General features: G+C 48.1%; 1 protein-coding gene across 27 annotated transcripts in view; it reads right to left on the reverse strand.

Annotated features, from left to right (window-relative positions):
* ABLIM1 (actin binding LIM protein 1) overlaps nucleotides 1–23,853 on the reverse strand; it is a 139,362-nt gene that overhangs the window by 18,698 nt on the left and 96,811 nt on the right. For 10 of the 27 annotated variants that reach the window (XM_072129368.1, XM_072129361.1, XM_072129352.1 and 7 more), the window contains 10 exons: nucleotides 20,529–20,616; nucleotides 14,449–14,507; nucleotides 12,216–12,254; nucleotides 11,884–11,961; nucleotides 10,992–11,138; nucleotides 10,849–10,893; nucleotides 9,137–9,172; nucleotides 8,692–8,821; nucleotides 3,089–3,208; nucleotides 1,217–1,321 (listed from right to left, as the gene is read on the reverse strand). In XM_072129368.1, the coding sequence (XP_071985469.1) occupies nucleotides 1,217–1,321; nucleotides 3,089–3,208; nucleotides 8,692–8,821; nucleotides 9,137–9,172; nucleotides 10,849–10,893; nucleotides 10,992–11,138; nucleotides 11,884–11,961; nucleotides 12,216–12,254; nucleotides 14,449–14,507; nucleotides 20,529–20,616 (847 nt within the window). The remainder of the gene's footprint in view (nucleotides 1–1,216; nucleotides 1,322–3,088; nucleotides 3,209–8,691; nucleotides 8,822–9,136; nucleotides 9,173–10,848; nucleotides 10,894–10,991; nucleotides 11,139–11,883; nucleotides 11,962–12,215; nucleotides 12,255–14,448; nucleotides 14,508–20,528; nucleotides 20,617–23,853) is intronic. The other 17 variants (XM_072129366.1, XM_072129359.1, XM_072129358.1 and 14 more) reach the window with 9 other exon arrangements.

A 23,853-nucleotide genomic window follows, 5' to 3' on the forward strand; every position in this document is an offset into this window, starting at 1 on the left:
AACAGCCGATCCAGTCACATTGAGAGCTGCATTCATTATTCTGCTGGCTTCCAGCGTACTTTACAGAAGAAAATGCTTCATTGCATCATGGGAGATGTAAAATGTTTAAACACCAGTTATAAAACTATACCTTTACAAGAATAAAATGCAGCAGATTACATCAAAGTATCATAGCCAAGAGGTCGAGGAGTGTAAGCTGGAGTGTAATTGCCGCTGTAGATGCAACTGGAGTATAGAACCTTAGGATGGAAAAAGTTAATCAATGTAAATTACCCTGAAAATGATTTCACCTCTGACCTTATACAATAGGTCACAAATAGAACACTTAATCCATCACTTTGCTCATAAATACATAACAACCAGCAGAATAGTGAGTGCAGCTCTGGAGTATAACAAAAGGATTTAACTCAGGACCAGTACAGGATAAGTAATGTCATGTATGTACACAGTGACTGCACCAGCAGCAGAATAGTGAGTGCAGCTCTGGAGTATAAAACAGGATGTAACTCAGGATCAGTACAGGATAAGTAATGTCATGTATGCGCACAGTGACGGCACCACCAGCAGAATAGTGAGTGGAGCTCTGGAGTATAATACAGGATGTAACTCCGTATCAGTACAGGATAAGTAATGTCATGTATGTACACAGTGACTGCACCAGCAGCAGAATAGTGAGTGCAGCTCTGGGTATAATACAGGATGTAACTCAGGATAAGTAATGTCATGTATGTACACAGTGACTGCACCAGCAGCAGAATAGTGAGTGCAGCTCTGGAGTATAACACATGATGTAACTCAGGATCCGTACAAGATAAGTAATGTCATGTATGTACACAGTGACTCCACCAGCAGAATAGTGAGTGCAGTTCTGGAGTATAATACAGGATGTAACTCAGGATGAGTACAGGATAAGTAATGTCATGTATGTACACAGTGACTGCACCAGCAGCAGAATAGTGAGTGCAGCTCTGGAGTATAATACTATAGGAGATCAGAGGTAACTTGGGTCCGGTGACTGATTCCACCAGTTCCTCACACTTGATGATGTCAGCGATTCCCTTCCAGTCTGTGTAGTTGGAGAAGCAGTGACGCTCCGGAGACACACAGATGAGCCCCTCCACCACCAGCAGACAAGACAATGGAGACAGGACAGGTCATGTTCCTACAGATCTAGGGTGGGACAGGACACGCAGACACAGACAGCAGCAGCTCCTACCTGGAACATGGAAATGTTTGGGGGCCTGAGCGTATGTTGGTGTTAGAGGGCGACTGTCTGGCCGGTGGGGGATGGGGGAATTCCTGCCGCTGGATGGCTCAGTGCCTCCAATGAAAAGAACGAACAGAAATGTAAAGAAAGCAGATTACAGAAATGATACAAAAAAAACAAAAAGGGACAGAATGGCGCAATGTGCGAGTGCCCCGCAGGATGCACGATTAATGGTGGAAACCGCTGTGCGATGGCGCCAGTGCATGCTGCGCTACATGTCACTGTATAATGAAAAGTTCTGCCACTCTCTCAGACTCATCGGGGGATATTTATCAGGGCCTCTGCGCCGGAGCCTCTTCATGTATCGGGATACGAAATAGAAGAGGCACGAGCACCGGCGTATGATAAATATCCCCCATTGTCTGGATTCACAAGATCTCTGCTCATTGTCAGTGAATGGAGAAACACTGTTGCTGAGGCTCCTTCTGGCCAACGATACAGTGACAATCATCAGCCTCCATTCACTGAAAGCAAGCAGAGATCTCCACAATAGGGAATGAACCGAAATGCACAATCATACGAAAAGTTGTAGAATAGTGAGTGCAGCTCTGGGGCATAATAGAGGATGTTTCTCAGAATCTGTACAGGATAAGTAACGTCATGTCTCTACACAGTGACTGCACCAGCAGCAGAATAGTGAGTGCAGCTCTGGGGTATAAAACAGGATGTAACTCAGGATCAGTACAGGAGAAGTAATGTCATGTATGTACACAGTGACTGCAGCAGAATAGTGAGTGCAGCTCTGGGGTATAATACAGGATGTAACTCAGGATCAGTACAGGAGAAGTAATGTTATGTATGTACACAGCGACTGCACTACCAGCAGAATAGTGAGTGCAGCTGTGGAGTATGATACAGGATGTAACTCAGGATCAGTACAGGATAAGTAATGTCATGTATGTACACAGTGACTGCACCAGCAGAATTGTGAGTGCAGCTCTGGAGTATAATACAGGATGTAACTCAGGATCAGTACAGGAGAAGTAATGTTATGTATGTACACAGCGACTGCACTACCAGCAGAATAGTGAGTGCAGCTGTGGAGTATGATACAGGATGTAACTCAGGATCAGTACAGGATAAGTAATGTCATGTGTGTACACAGTGACTGCACCAGCAGAATTGTGAGTGCAGCTCTGGAGTATAATACAGGATGTAACTCAGGATCAGTACAGGATAAGTAATGTCATGTATGTACACAGTGACTGCACCAGCAGCAGAATAGTGAGTGCAGCTCTGGAGTATAATACAGGATGTAACTCAGGATCAGTACAGGATAAGTAATGTCATGTATGTACACAGTGACTGCACCAGCAGAATAGTGAGTGCAGCTCTGGGGTATGATACAGGATGTAACTCAAGATCAGTACAGGATAAGTAATGTCATGTACGTACACAGTGACTGCACCAGTAGCTGAATAGTGAGTGCAGCTCTGGAGTATAATACAAAGTGATTATAGGTGAACATGCAATAAATACAAGGATTACTATGATCAGTGAATAACACTTTGGTGGGTGATATCACCGTCCTTTTCTGGTGTATGTGATGATACGTGTGGCCCTCTCCCTACACATTGGGCTGACGATGAGTAATAAGGTGTCGCAGTTGAGGGGGAACTTTTCATATATTTGGATGATCTTTGGCCCAGACGTTGCGGAGTGAATAGAAATGGTTAATATCACATCTGTAATCACATGCCATTCCATGGACACACAATACACGAAGCGCGTGGGAGGGGTCGCGCCTGGACAGCCGCCGTATTAGCTTCTATGCGGAGAGAAGCTAATGACGCCCCCGCCACGGCCTGTCCGCTCCCTTACCTTTCACATGGAGGATCGTATGATGTCTGAATGGGGAGTTTGGGCGGGAGTCGCTGTGGGCGGAGCTAAAGCTGCCGGTGCGCATGTACGGCAAGCGTTGCACACCAGTACACAACAACTCTGCCACGTGGAGGGAAGGCGAGCGGAGGAACGGACAAATAAAAGAAAGAGAGAGCGGGGTAGGGGAGGAAAGAACAGAAAAAAAAATAATAAGAGACAGATCCGGGGAATAACGAAGGGGTCAAAATATTCAGACGTGAATGACAAGTCAACAGAAAAGCAAAACATTACAGGAACAGAAGGGTTAAAGCTGCAGAACTGGACACAGAGAAGAACGGAAATCCAGAATCGTCCAGAGGCGGGGCCAAGGAGGCCGTAGTCATAGCAGTGGATAATCCCTTTAAGGGATTTCCCCCTCATTGACATTTTGGGTTTTAAAGTGAAGGGGTCCCAAGAACAGGGGATCTGCTCTGATGCAAGCCCCCTTATTCCTGGGACCCCCTGCTTGGGTCACAGGCGTCCCTTTAAGGGGTCACCTTGCAGTATCATCATCAGGCTCCGTTCTCTCGTCCTTAGCATGCAGCCTGCAGTGTAAAGAATGGAGGGTCATGGCTACAACCAGGTCCTGTCTCTCTGGATACATTTACATACAATGTATCTCTCTGGTCATGGAGGAGGTTAGTAAGAAGCAGGGGGCAGCCATGTTATACTATACGTCCACTTACATCCTGTGCTTTTAAGAAAAGAGGTTTCGGCCTCTCAGGATGGGATTCTGGGCGCATTTACATCCTGAACATTGTGGTCTGTAGCATAAATAATAGCAGGACCAACAAGACGCAGTATACTATACTTGTCATCCCCATCCTGACCAGTAGGTGGCAGTGTATATTACACCTATCACTCCTGACCAGTAGGGGGTAGTGTATATTATACCCATCACTCCTGACCAGTAGGGGGTAGTGTATATTACACCTATCATTCCTGACCAGTAGGTGGCAGTGTATATTACACCTATCATTCCTGACCAGTAGGGGGCAGTGTATATTATACCCATCACTCCTGACCAGTAGGGGGTAGTGTATATTACACCTATCACTCCTGACCAGTAGGTGGCAGTGTATATTACACCTTTCACTCCTGACCAGTAGGTGGCAGTGTATATTACACCTCTCACTCCTGACCAGTAGGGGGCAGTGTATATTACACCTCTCACTCCTGACCAGTAGGGGGCAGTGTATATTACACCTTTCACTCCTGACCAGTAGGTGGCAGTGTATATTACACCTCTCACTCCTGACCAGTAGGGGGCAGTGTATATTACACCTATCACTCCTGACCAGTAGGTGGCAGGGTATATTACACCTCTCACTCCTGAACAGTAGGTGGCAGTGTATATTACACCTTTCACTCCTGACCAGTAGGGGGCAGTGTATATTATACCTCTCACTCCTGACCAGTAGGGGGCAGTGTATATTATACCTCTCACTCCTGACCAGTAGGGGGCAGTGTATATTACACCCATCACTCCTGACCAGTAGGGGGCAGTGTATATTACACCTCTCACTCCTGACCAGTAGGGGGCAGTGTATATTATACCTCTCACTCCTGACCAGTAGTTGGTAGTGTATATTATCCTATCACTCCTGACCAGTAAAGGGCAGTGTATATTACACCTATCAATCCTGACCAGTAGGGGGCAGTGTATATTACACCTATCACTCCTGACCTGTAGAGGGCAGTGTATATTACACCTATCACTCCTGACCAGTAGAGGGCAGTGTATATTACACCTATCACTCCTGACCAGTAGGGGGCAGTGTATATTACACCTATCACTCCTGACCAGTAGGTGGCAGTGTATATTACACCTTTCACTCCTGACCAGTAGGGGGCAGTGTATATTATACCCATCACTCCTGACCAGTAGGGGGCAGTGTATATTATACCCATCACTCCTGACCAGTAGGGGGCAGTGTATATTACACCTTTCACTCCTGACCAGTAGGGGGCAGTGTATATTACACCTTTCACTCCTGACCAATAGGGGGCAGTCTATATTACACCTCTCACTACTGACCAGTAGGGGGCAGTGTATATTATACCCAGCACTCCTGACCAGTAGGGGGCAGTGTATATTACACCTCTCACTACTGACCAGTAGGGGGCAGTGTATATTATACCTATCACTCCTGACCAGTAGGGGGCAGTGTATATTACACCTATCACTCCTGACCAGTAGGGGGCAGTGTATATTACACCTATCACTCCTGACCAGTAGAGGGCAGTGCATATTACACCTATCAATCCTGACCAGTAGGGGGCAGTGTATATTATACCTCTCACTCCTGACCAGTAGAGGGCAGTGTATATTACAAATCTCACTCCTGACCAGTAGGGGGCAGTGTATATTACACCTATCACTCCTTACCAGTAGGGGTCAGTGTATACTACACCTATCACTCCTGACCAGTAGAGGGCAGTGTATATTACACCTATCAATCCTGACCAGTAGGGGGCAGTGTATATTATACCTCTCACTCCTGGCCAGTAGGGGGCAGTGTTTATTACACCTATCACTCCCGACCAGTAGGGGGCAGTGTATATTACACATATCACTCCTGACCAGTAGGTGGCAGTGTATATTACACCTTTCACTCCTGACCAGTAGGGGGCAGTGTATATTACACCTATCACTCCTGACCAGTAGGGGGCAGTGTATATTACACCTATCACTCCTGACCAGTAGGGGGCAGTGTATATTACACCTATCACTCCTGACCAGTAGGGGGCAGTGTATATTATACCGCTCACTCCTGACCAGTAGGGTGCAGTGTATATTACACATATCACTCCTTACCAGTAGGGGGCAGTGTATATTACACCTCTCACTCCTTACCAGTAGAGAGCAGTGTATATTACACCTCTCACTCCTGACCAGTAGGGGGCAGTGTATATTATACCTCTCACTCCTGACCAGTAGGGGGCAGTGTATATTACACCTATCACTCCTGACCAGTAGGGGGCAGTGTATATTACACCTATCACTCCTGACCAGTAGAGGGCAGTGCATATTACACCTATCAATCCTGACCAGTAGGGGGCAGTGTATATTATACCTATCACTCCTGACCAGTAGGGGGCAGTGTATATTACACCTATCACTCCTGACCAGTAGGGGGCAGTGTATATTACACCTCTCACTTCTGACCATTAGGGGGCAGTGTATATTACACCTCTCACTTCTGACCATTAGGGGGCAGTGTATATTATACCCATCACTCCTGACCAGTAGGGGGCAGTGTATATTACACCTCTCACTTCTGACCATTAGGGGGCAGTGTATATTATACCCATCACTCCTGACCAGTAGGGGGCAGTGTATATTACACCTCTCACTCCTGACCAGTAGGGGGTAGTGTATATTACACCTATCACTCCTGACCAGTAGGTGGCAGTGTATATTACACCTCTCACTCCTGACCTAGTAGGGGGCAGTGTATATTATACCTCTCACTCCTGACCAGTAGGGGGCAGTGTATATTACACCTCTCACTCCTGACCAGTAGGGGGCAGTGTATATTACACCTCTCACTCCTGACCAGTAGGGGGCAGTGTATATTACACATATCACTCCTGACCAGTAGGGGGCAGTGTATATTACACATATCACTCCTGACCAGTAGGGGGCAGTGTATATTACACCTCTCACTCCTGACCAGTAGGTGGCAGTGTATATTACACCTCTCACTTCTGACCAGTAGGGGGCAGTGTATATTATACCTCTCACTCCTGACCAGTAGGGGGCAGTGTATATTACACCTCTCACTCCTGACCAGTAGGGGGCAGTGTATATTACACATATCACTCCTGGCCAGTAGGGGGCAGTGTATATTACACATATCACTCCTGGCCAGTAGGGGGCAGTGTATATTACACCTCTCACTCCTGACCAGTAGAGGGCAATATATTACACCTCTCACTCCTGACCAGTAGGGGGCAGTGTATATTACACATATCACTCCTGACCAGTAGGGGGCAGTGTATATTACACATATCACTCCTGACCAGTAGGGGGCAGTGTATATTACACATCTCACTCCTGACCAGTAGGTGGCAGTGTATATTACACCTCTCACTTCTGACCAGTAGGGGGCAGTGTATATCATACCTCTCACTCCTGACCAGTAGGGGGCAGTGTATATTACACCTCTCACTCCTGACCAGTAGGGGCAGTGTATATTACACATATCACTCCTGACCAGTAGGGGGCAGTGTATATTACACCTCTCACTCCTGACCAGTAGGTGGCAGTGTATATTACACCTATCAATCCTGACCAGTAGGGGGCTATCACTCCTGACCAGTAGGGGGCAGTGTATATTATACCTCTCACTCCTGACCAGTAGGGGACAGTGTATATTACACCTCTCACTCCTGACCAGCAGGGGGCAGTGTATATTACACCTATCACTCCTAACCAGTAGGGGGCAGTGTATATTACACATCTCACTCCTGACCAGTAGGGGGCAGTGTATATTATACCTCTCACTCCTGACCAACAGGGGGCAGTGTATATTACACCTATCACTCCTGACCAGTAGGGGGCAGTGTATATTACACCTATCACTCCTTACCAGTAGAGGGCAGTGTATATTACACCTCTCACTCCTGACCAGTAGGGGGCAGTGTATATTACACATATCACTCCTTACCAGTAGGGGGCAGTGTATATTACACCTCTCACTCCTGACCAGTAGGGGGCAGTGTATATTACACCTCTCACTCCTGACCAGCAGGGGGCAGTGTATATTATACCTCTCACTCCTTACCAGTAGAGGGCAGTGTATATTACACCTCTCTCTCCTGACCAGCAAGGGACAGTGTATATTATACCTCTCACTCCTGACCAGTAGGTGGCAGTGTATATTACACCTATCACTCCTGACCAGTAGAGGGCAGTGTATATTACACCTCTCACTCCTGACCAGTAGGTGGCAGTGTATATTACACCTATCACTCCTGACCAGTAGAGGGCAGTGTATATTACACCTCTCACTCCTGACCAGTAGGTGGCAGTGTATATTACACCTATCACTCCTGGCCAGTAGGGGGCAGTGTATATTACACTTATCACTCCTGACCAGTAGGGGGCAGTGTATATTACACCTCTCACTCCTGACCAGTAGGTGGCAGTGTATATTACACCTCTCACTCCTGACCAGTAGGTGGCAGTGTATATTACACCTCTTACTCCTGACCAGTAGGTGGCAGTGTATATTACACCTCTCACTCCTGACCAGTAGCGGGCAATATATTACACCTCTCACTCCTGACCCACCGGATTTAAACAGGTGGGACCTGGTGGAGATTTCATCCAAATCTTAGAGGCCGTGGTGGCAGTGGGGGGAGTTTTAATACTGGCATGTAAAACATGAGTCCTAATGGATACCCCCCAAATGTAGCCATAGTCATGCACTGACTGTGCACTAGATGGCGCAGTAACATCATATAACAATATACTGACAGCAGAGATGGTGGTGACCCCACCGGGAGGTGACTATAGGACCCCCTCTGTATACACCATGTACTAAGCGGCTACTTACCCGGTCTGTGGAAATGCTGCGGGGATCGGGAGATGGTGGGTGTGTAGTTATGGCGGCTGTAAACAGGGGAGTTGATGGATCCTTGGCTGGTGGATCTCTGAATGATCCGATCGCGGCCATCCGGATATCCCTAAAGAGGGACAAGAGGGTCACATCCCAAAAAACTGCAAGTCCTTCTATTTCATCTCCTGGCAGGCAAACATTTACACCTTCCCCTGCTACAAGGACCGTCACCCAGCTTTGCCAGGCTCCTGAATAGCAGGCCAACAATTACACACAGTCCACAGCAATATCTGAAAGCTAGTTATGATGATAACAATGGTGACAGGGAGTGTTGTCATAGGGACAGATAAGATATCAATCCGGGTATAGAGAAAACCTAGGAGAAGACATGGATGAGACAGCTCCACCGTTACAATGTGTCAGTACAGTGTCATGGACTCACCTCAGCAGAAGGAGTGGGAGACAAGGTCCTGGGGGACTGTAATAGAAGATATAATATTATTACGATCGGGGACGTGTCCTGATATAAGGAGCTAGTAACCCAATCAGATGTTAGTCCTTATATCTATACAAAGATCACAGGTATCTATGTATCTACAAAGCTGTGGGCGGCAGAGCAGGGGTTAATAATGTGGTAGTACCAGGCACAGACACTGAGGGGCGCTGCAGGACCATTTCTATGTCAGAAGTCCTGTGATTCATTCTTTATATTGGGTCCAGGTGATGAGCACAGTCCGCTCCAATCCAGAACATTGCAGAGTGTCATGTGCCCCCTTAACCTGCGCCCAGTGCCCCTTTACCCGCCCCCTCACCCTGTGCCTAGTGCCCCTTCACCTACCCCCTCACCCTGTGTCCCTTCAACTGCCCCCGTGCCCTGTAGCCAATACCCCCTTGCCCTGCAGCCAATGCCCCCTTACCATGTGCCCCATGCCCTATAGCCAATGCCCCCTTACCCTGTGCCACGTTTCCCTGTGCCCCCATACCCTGTGCACCCTTACCCTGTAGCCAATACCCCCTTACCCTGTGTCCCATGCCCTGCAGCCAATGCTCCCTTACCCTGTGCTCTATGCCCTGCAGCCAATGCCGCCTTACCCTGTAGCCAATACCCCATTACCCTGTGCCCCCTTTCCTTGTGCCCCCTTAACCTGCAGACAATGCCCCCTTACCCTGTGCCCCATGCCCTGCAGCCAATGCCCCCTTACCCTGTGCTCCATGCCCTAGAGCCAATACCCCCTTACCCTGTGCCCCTTACCCTGTAGCCAATAACCCTTAACCTGTGCCCCCTTACCCTGTAGCCAATACCGCCTTACCCTGTGCCCCCTTGCCCTGTAGTTGATGCCCCTCTCACCCTGTGCCCTGCTGATTACAAGCTCATAAACCTCATGTGCCTCCACCAGAGCCGCAGGAAAGTTCTGTGCCACTTCCGTCTGTTCTGGGTCTGCATCTCCTATGAAGAGCAATGTGTTTTCATAGCAACAGACAAAAAAGTCCACCTTATGTATGAGTGACACCTCTGATTTACGTATTCTGCCGCCCGCGCTCTGCCGCTCCCCTCATCAAAGCAACGACGGGTTAATTGATTATAAGACAGAGACAATCACAGCAGAGATTCAGACGTATTGGGAATACAGCCGACCGCCAGCGCACTATCATGGCGGACGCACAGCTGACTGCGGCTGAATCCGTGCGTCTCAGAAGCGCTGATCACACTACAGAAGGGGACCCCAAGCCGCAACAATGTAACAACACCGCAGCAATGGAGGAGAATCATCACACACTCCATAGACCTGGCACTAACATCAGTCCTTTCCTGGAAAAGCCTGGTGATAACCAATAGGGATATCACTACCGCTTCATTAGGGGTCATCACCCAGCTTTCCCAAACTCCTGAATGATCATCTACGTACAATACAATCTCAGTATAGTACACAGGACACTGGGAAAGCTGGGTAATAGAGTGACAATTATAGTCCATTAACGCTCATCACTCAGCTTTCCTAAATTATCATCTATGAATAATCACGTCACCCAGCTTTTCCAGAAACAGAAAAATGGAAAGAGAGGAGGATGAGTGTGGGGGCTCTGGGGGCTCAGTGATTAGTAAACATATTGTTACATTGTACGTGGCGAGATGATTGGCGCTCCCGCACTTACTCTCTCATTCAGGACGGAGGAGCGGTCACTCCGGGGGCTCGGCGGCTGTGGACAAGAGTCAGCGAGGTCAGAGATAACAGTCTCCTCACAGGACCCCCACCCTACAAGGCGCACCACAAGTCCCAGCACAGGCGAGTCCTCACCTCCCCCAGGCTCTGCCGCTCCTCATACGTGGATATGTGGAAGGTCTCGTAGGTGATGAGGTCCGGGCGCTCTATGTCGTAGATGGCTTTCACCTTGGGGATGGCGGCCAAGTCCTTGTAGTCCAGGATCTCATCGTCTACCTTAGCCTGAGAGGTCACATGATCGGAGCGTAATAAGAGTATTATAAAAAATCCAGGCAATAGAGAGCGCAGAATAGAGAGTGTGGAATAGAGAGCTCTGAGCATTAGAGTAAAAAGAGAGCAGAGCATTAGACAGCCAAGGGGTAAAGAGAGCGCAGAGCATTAGACAGCCGAGCGGTAAAGAGAGTGCAGAATAGAGTGTACAGAGCATTAGACAGCAAAGGGGAATAGAGAGCACAGAACCAGAAAGTACAGAATATAGAGAGTGCCAATCAATAGACAGCTGTGAGGAATAAAGACTGCCAAATATTAGACATCATAGAGGAATAAAGAGCACAAAAAAGAGAGCACTGAGCAGTAGAGTGTGCAGAATAGAGAACGCAGAATAGTAAAGCAGAGCATTAGACAGCAGTCAGGAATAGAGAGCACTGAGCATTAGACAGCAGAGTGGAATACAGAGCACAGACCCTGCGAGTGCAGAATAGTAAGTGCCGAGCATTAGACAGCAGTAAGGAATAGAGAGCGCAGAATAGAGAGCACTGAACAGTAGAGAGCACAGAGCCATAGGGAGTGCAGAATAGAGAGCGCAGAATAATAAAGCAGAGCATTAGACAGCAGTCATGAATAGAGAGCCCAGAATAGAGAGCCCAGAGTAGAGAGCAGAGAGCAGTAGACAGCATTACAGCAGGAATAGAGAGCGCAGAGAATGGGGATTATGCGGCAGAGGTCAGGGTGTCGCAGTGGTACTTACACAAATGGTGTGCCCCGGAGATCCCGGAATACTAGAGCCGGTACGGGAGTAGACGCTCTCAGATGAAGACCTTGTGGGCTGAAACATAAGAAACAATATCAATCATCAGATTATGAACCCTCTGACCCCGACCTACCACCTTGTACTGCACCCCAATATCAGCAACCAAGAGGGAAGGCATGAGAATGGGAGCGGAGCAAAAACACACAGTGTGAATAGTGACCGGAGGGTAGAGACCAGCAGTGAGGACACACAGAATCCCAATGTGAGTTAATTATCACCAAAGTGCAGAAATCATCGGTGACCCCTGAATGATTGTGGGCGGGGGATACCTTTCTCTTCATAAACCCCGGAAAAAACAATGGAAATCGCTGCAGAGAGAGAAGAGATCACTGAACGCAAACACTGCAACGTGGGCGACTCCCCTACTGGTGGCTGTATAATCTGTATGTAGTGAGCTCCCCCTAGTGGTGACTGTATAATCTGTATGTAGTGAGCTCCCCCTAGTGGAGCCTGTATAATCTGTATGTAGTGAGCTTCCCCTAGTGGTGACTGTATAATTTGTATGTAGTGAGCGCCCCCTAGTGGTGACTGTATAATCTGTATGTAGTGAGCTCCCCCTAGTGGAGCCTGTATAATCTGTATGTAGTGAGCTTCCCCTAGTGGTGACTGTATAATCTGTATGTAGTGAGCGCCCCCTAGTGGAGCCTGTATAATCTGTATGTAGTGAGCTTCCCCTATTGGTGACTGTATAATCTGTATGTAGTGAGCGGCCCCTAGTGGTGACTGTATAATCTGTATGTAGTGAGCTCCCCCTAGTGGTGGAGTATAATCTGTATGTAGTGAGCTCCCCCTAGTGGTGACTGTATAATCTGTATGTAGTGAGCTCCCCCTAGTGGTGGATGTATAATCTGTATGTAGTGAGCTCCCCCTAGTGGTGACTGCATTATCTGTATATGAGGAGCTCCTCCTAGTGGTGGCTGTATAATCTGTATGTGAGGAGCTCCTCCTAGTGTGGTGGCTATTTAATCTGTATGTAGTGAGCTCCCCCTAGTGTGGTGGCTATTTAATCTGTATGTAGTGAGCTTTCCCTAGTGGTGGCTGTATAATTTGTATGTAGTGAGCTCCCCCTAGTGGTGACCGTATAATCTGTATGTAGTGAGCTCCTCCTAGTGGTGGTGTATAATCTGTATGTAGTGAGCTCCCCCTAGTGGTGGTGTATAATCTGTATGTAGTGAGCTCCCCCTAGTGGTGACTGTATAATCTGTATGTAGTGAGCTCCTCCTAGTGGTGGTGTATAATCTGTATGTAGTGATCTCCCCCTAGTGGTGTCGGTATAATCTGTATGTAGTGAGCTCCCCCTAGTGGTGGTGTATAATCTGTATGTAGTGAGCTCCTCCTAGTGGTGGTGTATAATCTGTATGTAGTGAGCTCCCCCTAGTGGTGTCGGTATAATCTGTATGTAGTGAGCTCCCCCTAGTGGTGGTGTATAATCTGTATGTAGTGAGCTCCTCCTAGTGGTGGTGTATAATCTGTATGTAGTGAGCTCCCCCTAGTGGTGGTGTATAATCTGTATGTAGTGAGCTCCCCCTAGTGGTGGTGTATAATCTGTATGTAGTGATCCCCCCTAGTGGTGGTGTATAATCTGTATGTAGTGAGCTCCTCCTAGTGGTGGTGTATAATCTGTATGTAGTGAGCTCCCCCTAGTGGTGTCGGTATAATCTGTATGTAGTGAGCTCCCCCTAGTGGTGGTGTATAATCTGTATGTAGTGAGCTCCTCCTAGTGGTGGTGTATAATCTGTATGTAGTGAGCTCCCCCTAGTGGTGGTGTATAATCTGTATGTAGTGAGCTCCCCCTAGTGGTGGTGTATAATCTGTATGTAGTGATCCCCCCTAGTGGTGGTGTATAATCTGTATGTAGTGAGCTCCTCCTAGTGGTGGTGTATAATCTGTATGTAGTGAGCTCCTCCTAGTGGTGATGTATAATCTGTATGTAGCGACCCCCCCCCTAGGTGTGGCTGTATAATCAGTATATCGTTAGCTCCCCTCAGCGGTAGTTTAGCATACAGTGATTATGTATTATGATGTTCTGTACCAGGATTTTTAGAAATAAGTTGTATGAATTTATGTGCAGACTGGATCTAAAAGCAGGATGATGCAAGGAGGAGGGATAGGGGTAGATATTCACTACAAGAGCAAGACATTGCTTTGTATGTGTCACTCCACATTCCTGGTGTAGTAAAGCTGAGTGGTTGCCATATTACAGAAATTACTAAAGAATGTGTGAGTGTCAGCTCCGGGGGTCAGGGGCTCTGGGGGTCAGGGGCTCAGTGTGCCTGACATTTAGCTTGATCCCAGTCACATAGATGGTCAGAGGCTGATTATAATAATGTGTGATATTATCTCCAGCGCTGTACAGCGGCCAAGCTCTGAGCAGCGGAACATTCCACCGGGACCCAGAGAGAACAGCTCACACTATCCACACCCTAGAGGGGTCAGACCCAGGGTCAGCAGTGACCCCTCGCAGCCCCCAGACTGATCAGATAGATAGATGCCGGTACTTACCCGCTGTCTCTCCTCCGTCTTGGTAGTCTGCTTACAGTCCGGATGCCAGACCGTAGACCCTGTGGAGGAGGAGAGGACACAGGTGATTCTGGGGTGAGTTGTTATACATCACAGTGGTCACAATTATGCTAGAGAAAATAAAACGTTTGTCCTTCTGCCTCTGCATGAAAGTGTGAACACGGCCTAAGCAGTAACAATGCGTTATTAATCAAGGCAACCAATCAGTGCTTAATAATTAGAGCAATACAAAGTATCAACTACGTGTGAAAGTCTGTTGGGGGACGTCTCTACCAGCTTTGTACATCTAGAGGCTGGAGGTTCCCCCATTCTTCATGTACATCTAGAGGCTGGAGGTTCCCCCATTCTTCTTTGCACATCTAGAGGCTGGAGGTTCCCCCAATCTTTATGTACATCTAGAGGCTGGAGGTTCCCCCATTCTTCTTTGTACCTCTAGAGGCTGGTGGTCCCCCCATTCTTCATGTACATCTTGAGACTGGAGGTCCCCCCAATCTTCTTTGTAAATCTAGAGGCTGGAGGTTCCCCAATTCTTCTTTGCACATCTAGAGGCTGGAGGTCCCCCAATTCTTCTTTGCACATCTAGAGGCTGGAGGTTGCTCCATTCTTCTTTGCACATCTAGAGGCTGGAGGTTCCCCCATTCTTCTTTGTACCTCTAGAGGCTGGTGGTTCCCCCATTCTTCATGTACATCTTGAGACTGGAGGTCCCCCCAATCTTCTTTGTAAATCTAGAGGCTGGAGGTTCCCCCATTCTTCTTTGTACATCTAGAGGCTGGAGGTTCCCCCATTCTTCTTTGTACATCTAGAGGCTGGAGGTTCCTCCATTCTTCATGTACATCTAGAGGCTGGAGGTCCCCCCATTCTTCATGTACATCTAGAGGCTGGTGGTCCCCCCATTCTTCATGTACATCTAGAGGCTGGAGGTTCCCCCATTCTTCTCTGTACATCTAGAGGCTGGAGGTTCCCCCATTCTTCATGTACATCTAGAGGCTGGAGGTCCCCCCATTCTTCTTTGTACATCTAGAGGCTGGAGGTTCCTCCATTCTTCTTTGTACATCTAGAGGCTGGAGGTTTCCCCCATTCTTCTTTATACATCTAGAGGCTGGAGGTCCCCCCATTCTTCTTTGTACATCTAGAGGCTGGAGGTCCCCCCATTCTTCTTTGTACATATAGAGGCTGGAGGTTTCCCCCATTCTTCTTTATACATCTAAAGGCTGGAGGTCCCCCCATTCTTCTTTGTACATCTAGAGGCTGGAGGTTTCCCCCATTCTTCTTTGTACATCTAGAGGCTGGAGGTTCCTCCCATTCTACTTTGTACCTCTAGAGCCTGGAGGTTCCCCCATTCTTCTTTGTACATCTAGAGGCTGGAGGTCCCCCCCATTCTTCTTTGTACATCTAGAGGCTGGAGGTTCCCCCATTCTTCTCTGCACATCTAGAGGCTGGAGGTTCCTCCATTCTTCTTTGTACATCTAGAGGCTGGAGGTTCCTCCATTCTTCTTTGTACATCTAGAGGCTGGAGGTCCCCCCCATTCTTCTTTGTACATCTAGAGGCTGGAGGTTCCTCCATTCTACTTTGTACATCTAGAGCCTGGAGGTTCCCCCATTCTTCTTTGTACATCTAGAGGCTGGAGGTCCCCCCCATTCTTCTTTGTACATCTAGAGGCTGGAGGTTCCCCCATTCTTCTTTGTACATCTAGAGGCTGGAGGTTCCCCCATTCTTCTCTGCACATCTAGAGGCTGGAGGTTCCTCCATTCTTCTTTGTACATCTAGAGGCTGGAGGTTCCTCCATTCTTCTTTGTACATCTAGAGGCTGGAGGTTCCCCCATTCTTCTCTGTACATCTAGAGCCTGGAGGTTCCCCCATTCTTCTTTGTACATCTAGAGGCTGGAGGTTCCCCCATTCTTCTTTGTACCTCTAGAGCCTGGAGGTTCCCCCATTCTTCTTTGTACATGTAGAGGCTGGAGGTTCCCCCATTCTTCTTTGTACATGTAGAGGCTGGAGGTTCCCCCATTCCTCTTTGTACATGTAGAGGCTGGAGGCTCCTCCATTTGCACATCTAGAGGCTGGAGGTTCCCCCATTCTTCTTTGTACATGTAGAGGCTGGAGGTTCCCCCATTCCTCTTTGTACATGTAGAGGCTGGAGGCTCCTCCATTTGCACATCTAGAGGCTGGAGGTTCCCCCATTCCTCTTTGTACATGTAGAGGCTGGAGGCTCCTCCATTTGCACATCTAGAGGCTGGAGGCTAGGTCGTGGTAGGTTAGCAGCTGTGCCATATTCCTTCAAGTTACAAATTGTGCAGTGGAAGCTGTTCAGAGCCTCCTCACCCTGCTGTGCACTGTGCCATATCTCTATCCCTGAGCTGCTGTTTGTTCGGTGACATCCAGATGTTCTCTAATTACTAATGAGGAGACTTCTAGAGGCGACCTGACACTGGATGATATTTAGGGGGATCCTAGTTCAGGGGGGTGACTACATTTTTTTCCACATCACAAATATTCGATACTTTGTGTTTCTCTATGACATAAAATATCAGTAAATTAGATTGAAATTTGTGGCTGTAACATTTAACAATGATGATGAGATCAAGGAGTGTGAGGAGTTTTGAAACCTACAAGTATATAGTATGTATGTATTATATGTATACAGCGTATGTATTATATGTATACAGCGTATGTATTATATGTATACAGCGTATGTATTATATGTATACAGCGTATGTATTATATGTATACAGCGTATGTATTGTGTGGATACTGTATGTATTATATGTATACAGCGTATGTATTGTGTGGATACAGCGTATGTATTATATGTATACAGCGTATGTATTATATGTATACAGCGTATGTATTATATGTATACAGCGTATGTATTATATGTATACAGCGTATGTATTATATGTATACAGCGTATGTATTATATGTATACAGCGTATGTATTATATGTATACAGCGTATGTATTGTGTGGATACTGTATGTATATTATATGAATACTGTTGTGTATATTTTATGTATACTGTATGTATACTAAATGCAAATTGTGTGTATACCATATGTAAATTGTATGTATATTATATGTATACTGTGTGTATACTGTATGTTACATGTAGCAGTATGGGGGTTCTCTGCAGTACATAGGGGTGTTTGCTCCTGATCCACAGATCAGCCTTGGATTGGCTGCACATTGATGATGTGATACATTGTGACGGATCACATGCTGCGATGAAGAAATATTCTAGAGAAAAGCCAAAAAGGAAAATTGAAAACTGGGTGTAACTCATCACCGGGGCGACAGCGAGCGCAGGCCAAGGTAAACGATGACGGTGAGCGAATCCCAGCGAGACATCCAGTACCTCACACCCCAAGACAGATCCAAGAGAGACATCCAGTACCTCATACCCCAAGACAGATCCAAGAGAGACATCCAGTACCTCATACCCCAAGACAGATCCAAGAGACACATCCAGTACCTCGTACCCCAAGACAGATCCGAGAGAGACATCCAGTACCTCGTACCCCAAGACAGATCCAAGAGAGACATCCAGTACCTCGTACCCCAAGACAGATCCGAGAGAGACATCCAGTACCTCGTACCCCAAGACAGATCCAAGAGAGACATCCAGTACCTCGTACCCCAAGACAGATCCAAGAGAGACATCCAGTACCTCGTACCCCAAGACAGATCCAAGAGAGACATCCAGTACCTCGTACCCCAAGACAGATCCAAGAGAGACATCCAGTACCTCATACCCCAAGACAGATCCAAGAGAGACATCCAGTACCTCATACCCCAAGACAGATCCAAGAGAGACATCCAGTACCTCATACCCCAAGACAGATCCGAGAGAGACATCCAGTACCTCATACCCCAAGACAGATCCAAGAGAGACATCCAGTACCTCATACCCCAAGATAGATCCGAGAGAGACATCCAGTACCTCGTACCCCAAGACAGATCCGAGAGAGACATCCAGTACCTCGTACCCCAAGACAGATCCAAGAGAGACATCCAGTACCTCGTACCCCAAGACAGATCCGAGAGACATCCAGTACCTCTTACCCCAAGACAGATCCAAGAGAGACATCCAGTACCTCATACCCCAAGACAGATCCAAGAGAGACATCCAGTACCTCATACCCCAAGACAGATCCAAGAGAGACATCCAGTACCTCATACCCCAAGACAGATCCAAGAGAGACATCCAGTACCTCATACCCCAAGACAGATCCAAGAGAGACATCCAGTACCTCATACCCCAAGACAGATCCAAGAGAGACATCCAGTACCTCATACCCCAAGACAGATCCAAGAGAGACATCCAGTACCTCATACCCCAAGACAAATCCCAGCAAGACATCCAGTACCTCATACCCCAAGACAGATCCAAGAGAGACATCCAGTACCTCACACCCCAAGACAATTCCCAGCAAGACATCCAGTACCTCATACCCCAAGACAGATCCAAGAGAGACATCCAGTACCTCACACCCCAGGACAAATCCCAGCGAGACATCCAGTACCTCACACCCCAAGACAGATCCAAGAGAGACATCCAGTACCTCACACCCCAGGACAGATCCAAGAGAGACATCCAGTACCTCACACCTCAGGACAAATCCCAGCGCGACATCCAGTACCTCATACCCCAAGACAGATCCAAGAGAGACATCCAGTACCTCACACCTCAGGACACATCCCAGCTAGACATCCAATACCTCACACCCAAAGACAGGTCCAAGAGAGACATCCAGTACCTCACACCCCAAGACAAATCCCAGCAAGACATCCAGTACCTCACACCCCAAGACAGATCCCAGCGAGACATCCAGTACCTCACACCCCAAGACAGATCCCAGCGAGACATCCAGTACCTCACACCCCAGGACAAATCCCAGCGAGACATCCAGTACCTCACACCCCAAGACAGATCCAAGAGAGACATCCAGTACCTCACACCTCAGGACAAATCCCAGCGAGACATCCAGTACCTCATACCCCAAGACAGATCCAAGAGAGACATCCAGTACCTCACACCTCAGGACACATCCCAGCTAGACATCCAATACCTCACACCCAAAGACAGGTCCAAGAGAGACATCCAGTACCTCATACCCCAAGACAAATCCCAGCAAGACATCCAGTACCTCACACCCCAAGACAGATCCCAGCGAGACATCCAGTACCTCACACCCCAAGACAGATCCCAGCGAGACATCCAGTACCTCACACCCCAGGACAAATCCCAGCGAGACATCCAGTACCTCACACCCCAAGACAGATCCAAGAGAGACATCCAGTACCTCACACCTCAGGACAAATCCCAGCGAGACATCCAGTACCTCATACCCCAAGACAGATCCAAGAGAGACATCCAGTACCTCACACCTCAGGACACATCCCAGCTAGACATCCAGTACCTCACACCCCAAGACAGATCCAAGAGAGACATCCAGTACCTCACACCTCAGGACAGATCCCAGCGAGACATCCAGTACCTCATACCCCAAGACAGATCCAAGAGAGACATCCAGTACCTCACACCTCAGGACACATCCCAGCTAGACATCCAGTACCTCACACCCCAAGACAGATCCAAGAGAGACATCCAGTACCTCACACCTCAGGACACATCCCAGCTAGACATCCAGTACCTCACACCCCAAGACAGATCCAAGAGAGACATCCAGTACCTCATACCCCAAGACAGATCCAAGAGAGACGTCCAGTACCTCACACCTCAGGACACATCCCAGCGAGACATCCAGTACCTCATACCCCAAGACAGATCCAAGAGAGACATCCAGTACCTCACACCTCAGGACACATCCCAACAAGACTTCCAGTACCTCACACCCCATGACAGATCCCAATGAGACATCCAGTACCTCACACCTCAGGGCACATCCCAGCGAGACATCCAGTACCTCACACCTCAGGGCACATCCCAGCGAGACATCCAGTACCTCATACCCCATGACAGATCCCAATGAGACATCCAGTACCTCACACCTCAGGACACATCCCAGTGAGACATCCAGCACCGAGGTTGGAGACATCTTACCTTGGAGATACATTTCCTCTCCTTCGGTGAACATCTGCTGACATCTGCTGCATCGTGCACAGCTCGGGTGGTAGTGCTTATCCCCAGCCTGAGGACACAGAGATTAGATACATCACACATGACAGGATTAGATACACAGCTCAGTAGACAGTATCACACAGGATAGCATTGGATACACAGCTCAGCAGACTGTCCACAGCGCTGAGGCTTCGTGCCTCTGTGACAGCGGTTGAGGACAATACATCGTCAGGATTTTCATGACAATTATAATCCCATGACAGCGAAAAGTTACAGACTCCACCCCCTTGTATAGTTTCATGGGAAAGGCAAGAACGATACAATGAAAAAGACGACGGACTCCTCTTATACGTCGAATACCAATCCTGATGCTAAAGAGCGCAGAGTATAGCGGCATATGGGAGGACAACACAGTATGGTGACCACCAGGAAGAGTGTACAGTATGGCGGCATATGGGAGGACAACACAGAATGGTGACCACCGGGAAGAGTGTACAGTATGGCGGCATATGGGAGGACAACACAGTATGGTGACCACCAGGAAGAGCGTACAGTATGGCGGCATATGGGAGGACAACACAGTATGGTGACCACCAGGAAGAGCGTACAGTATGGCGGCATATGGGAGGACAACACAGAATGGTGACCACCAGGAAGAGTGTACAGTATGGCGGCATATCGGAGGACAACACAGAATGGTGACCACCAGGAAGAGCGTACAGTATGGCGGCATATGGGAGGACAACACAGAATGGTGACCACCAGGAAGCTCACACAGTATAGCGGCATGTGTTAAGAAAATACAGTATAGTAGCCACCAGGAAGAGAGCACAGTATGACGGCAAGTGGGAGAGCGTACAGTATGGCGGCATGTGGGAAGAGCGCACAGTATGGCGGCATGTGGGAAGAGCGCACAGTATGGCGGCATGTGGGAAGAGCGCACAGTATGGCGGCATGTGGGAAGAGCGCACAGTATGGCGGCATGTGGGAAGAGCGCACAGTATGGCGGCATGTGGGAAGAGCGCACAGTATGGCGGCATGTGGGAAGAGCACACAGTATGGCGGCATGTGAGAAGAGCACACAGTACGGCGGCATGTGGGAAGAGCGCACAGTACGGCGGCATGTGGGAAGAGCGCACAGTATGGTGGCATGTGGGAAGAGCGCACAGTATGGCGGCATGTAGGAAGAGCGCACGGTATGGCGGCATGTGGGAAGAGCGCACAGTATGGCGGCATGTGGGAAGAGCGCACAGTATGGCGGCATGTGGGAAGAGCCACCACTGAAAACTTTCTTTACATCAACCACTAGGGGGAGCTCCTCACATACATATTATACAGACACCACTAGGGGGGGATCACTACATACAGATTATACACCACCACTAGGCGAAGCTCACTACATACAGACTACACAGCCACCACTAGGGGGAGCTCACTACATACAGATTATAAAGCCACCACTAGGAGGGGCTCACTACATACAGATTATACACCACCACTAGGAGGAGCTCACTACATACAGATTATACACCACCACTAGGGGGAGCTCACTACATACAGATTATACACCACCACTAGGAGGAGCTCACTACATACAGATTATACACCACCACTAGGAGGAGCTCACTACATACAGATTATACACCACCACTAGGGGGAGCTCACTACATACAGATTATACACCACCACTAGGAGGAGCTCACTACATACAGATTATACACCACCACTAGGAGGAGCTCACTACATACAGATTATACACCACCACTAGGGGGAGCTCACTACATACAGATTATACACCACCACTAGGGGGAGCTCACTACATACAGATTATACACCACCACTAGGGGGAGCTCACTACATACAGATTATACACCACCACTCGGGGGAGCTCACTACATACAGATTATACACCACCACTAGGAGGAGCTCACTACATACAGATTATACACCACCACTAGGGGGAGCTCACTACATACAGATTATACACCACCACTAGGAGGAGCTCACTACATACAGATTATACACCACCACTAGGAGGAGCTCACTACATACAGATTATACACCACCACTAGGAGGAGCTCACTACATACAGATTATACACCACCACTAGGGGGAGCTCACTACATACAGATTATACACCACCACTAGGAGGAGCTCACTACATACAGATTATACACCACCACTAGGAGGAGCTCACTACATACAGATTATACACCACCACTAGGGGGAGCTCACTACATACAGATTATACACCACCACTAGGGGGAGCTCACTACATACAGATTATACACCACCACTAGGGGGAGCTCACTACATACAGATTATACACCACCACTCGGGGGAGCTCACTACATACAGATTATACACCACCACTAGGAGGATCTCCCTACATACAGATTATACAGCCACCACTAGGAGGAGCTCATTACATACAGATTATATAGCCACCACTAGGGGGAGCTCACTACATACAGATTATACAGACACCACTAGAGGGAGCTCACTACATACATATTATACAGCCACCACTAGGGGGAGCTCACTACATATAGATTATACACCACCACTAGGGGGAGCTCACTACATAGAGACCATACACCACCACTAGGGGGAGCTCACTACATACAGATTATACAGCCACCACTAGGAGGAGCTCACTACATACAGATTATACAGCCACCACTAGGAGGAGCTCACTACATACAGATTATACAGCCACCACTAGGGGGAGCTCACTACATACAGATTATACAACCACCACTAGGAGGAGCTCACTACATACAGATTATACAGCCACCACTAGGAGGAGCTCACTACATACAGATTATACAGCCACCACTAGGGGGAGCTCACTACATACAGATTATACAACCACCACTAGGGGGAGCTCACTACATATAGATTATACCGACACCACTAGGGGGAGCTCACTACATACAGATTATACCGACACCACTAGGGGAAGCTCACTACATACAGATTATACAGCCACCACTAGGGGGAGCTCACTACATACAGATTATACAGCCACCACTAGGGGGAGCTCACTACATACAGATTATACACCACCACTAGGGGGGGCTCACTACATACAGATTATACACCACCACTAGATGGAGCTCACTACATACAGATTATACAGCCACTATTCTATGCCCTCATTATGAAGATGTAAATCAGTGCGGAATACTGGACCATTCATAGTGATATAAGTAAAGGTATCACTAGGGGCCGTGGGATTCAGAGTATAAAGTATGGAATATACTCTGACATTCTGCAGATGGTGGAGTAGAAGACTTGGTCCATC

This window comes from Engystomops pustulosus, chromosome 11 (assembly GCF_040894005.1).
Source record: "Engystomops pustulosus chromosome 11, aEngPut4.maternal, whole genome shotgun sequence".
In the NCBI taxonomy this organism is placed as follows: Eukaryota; Metazoa; Chordata; class Amphibia; order Anura; family Leptodactylidae; genus Engystomops; species Engystomops pustulosus.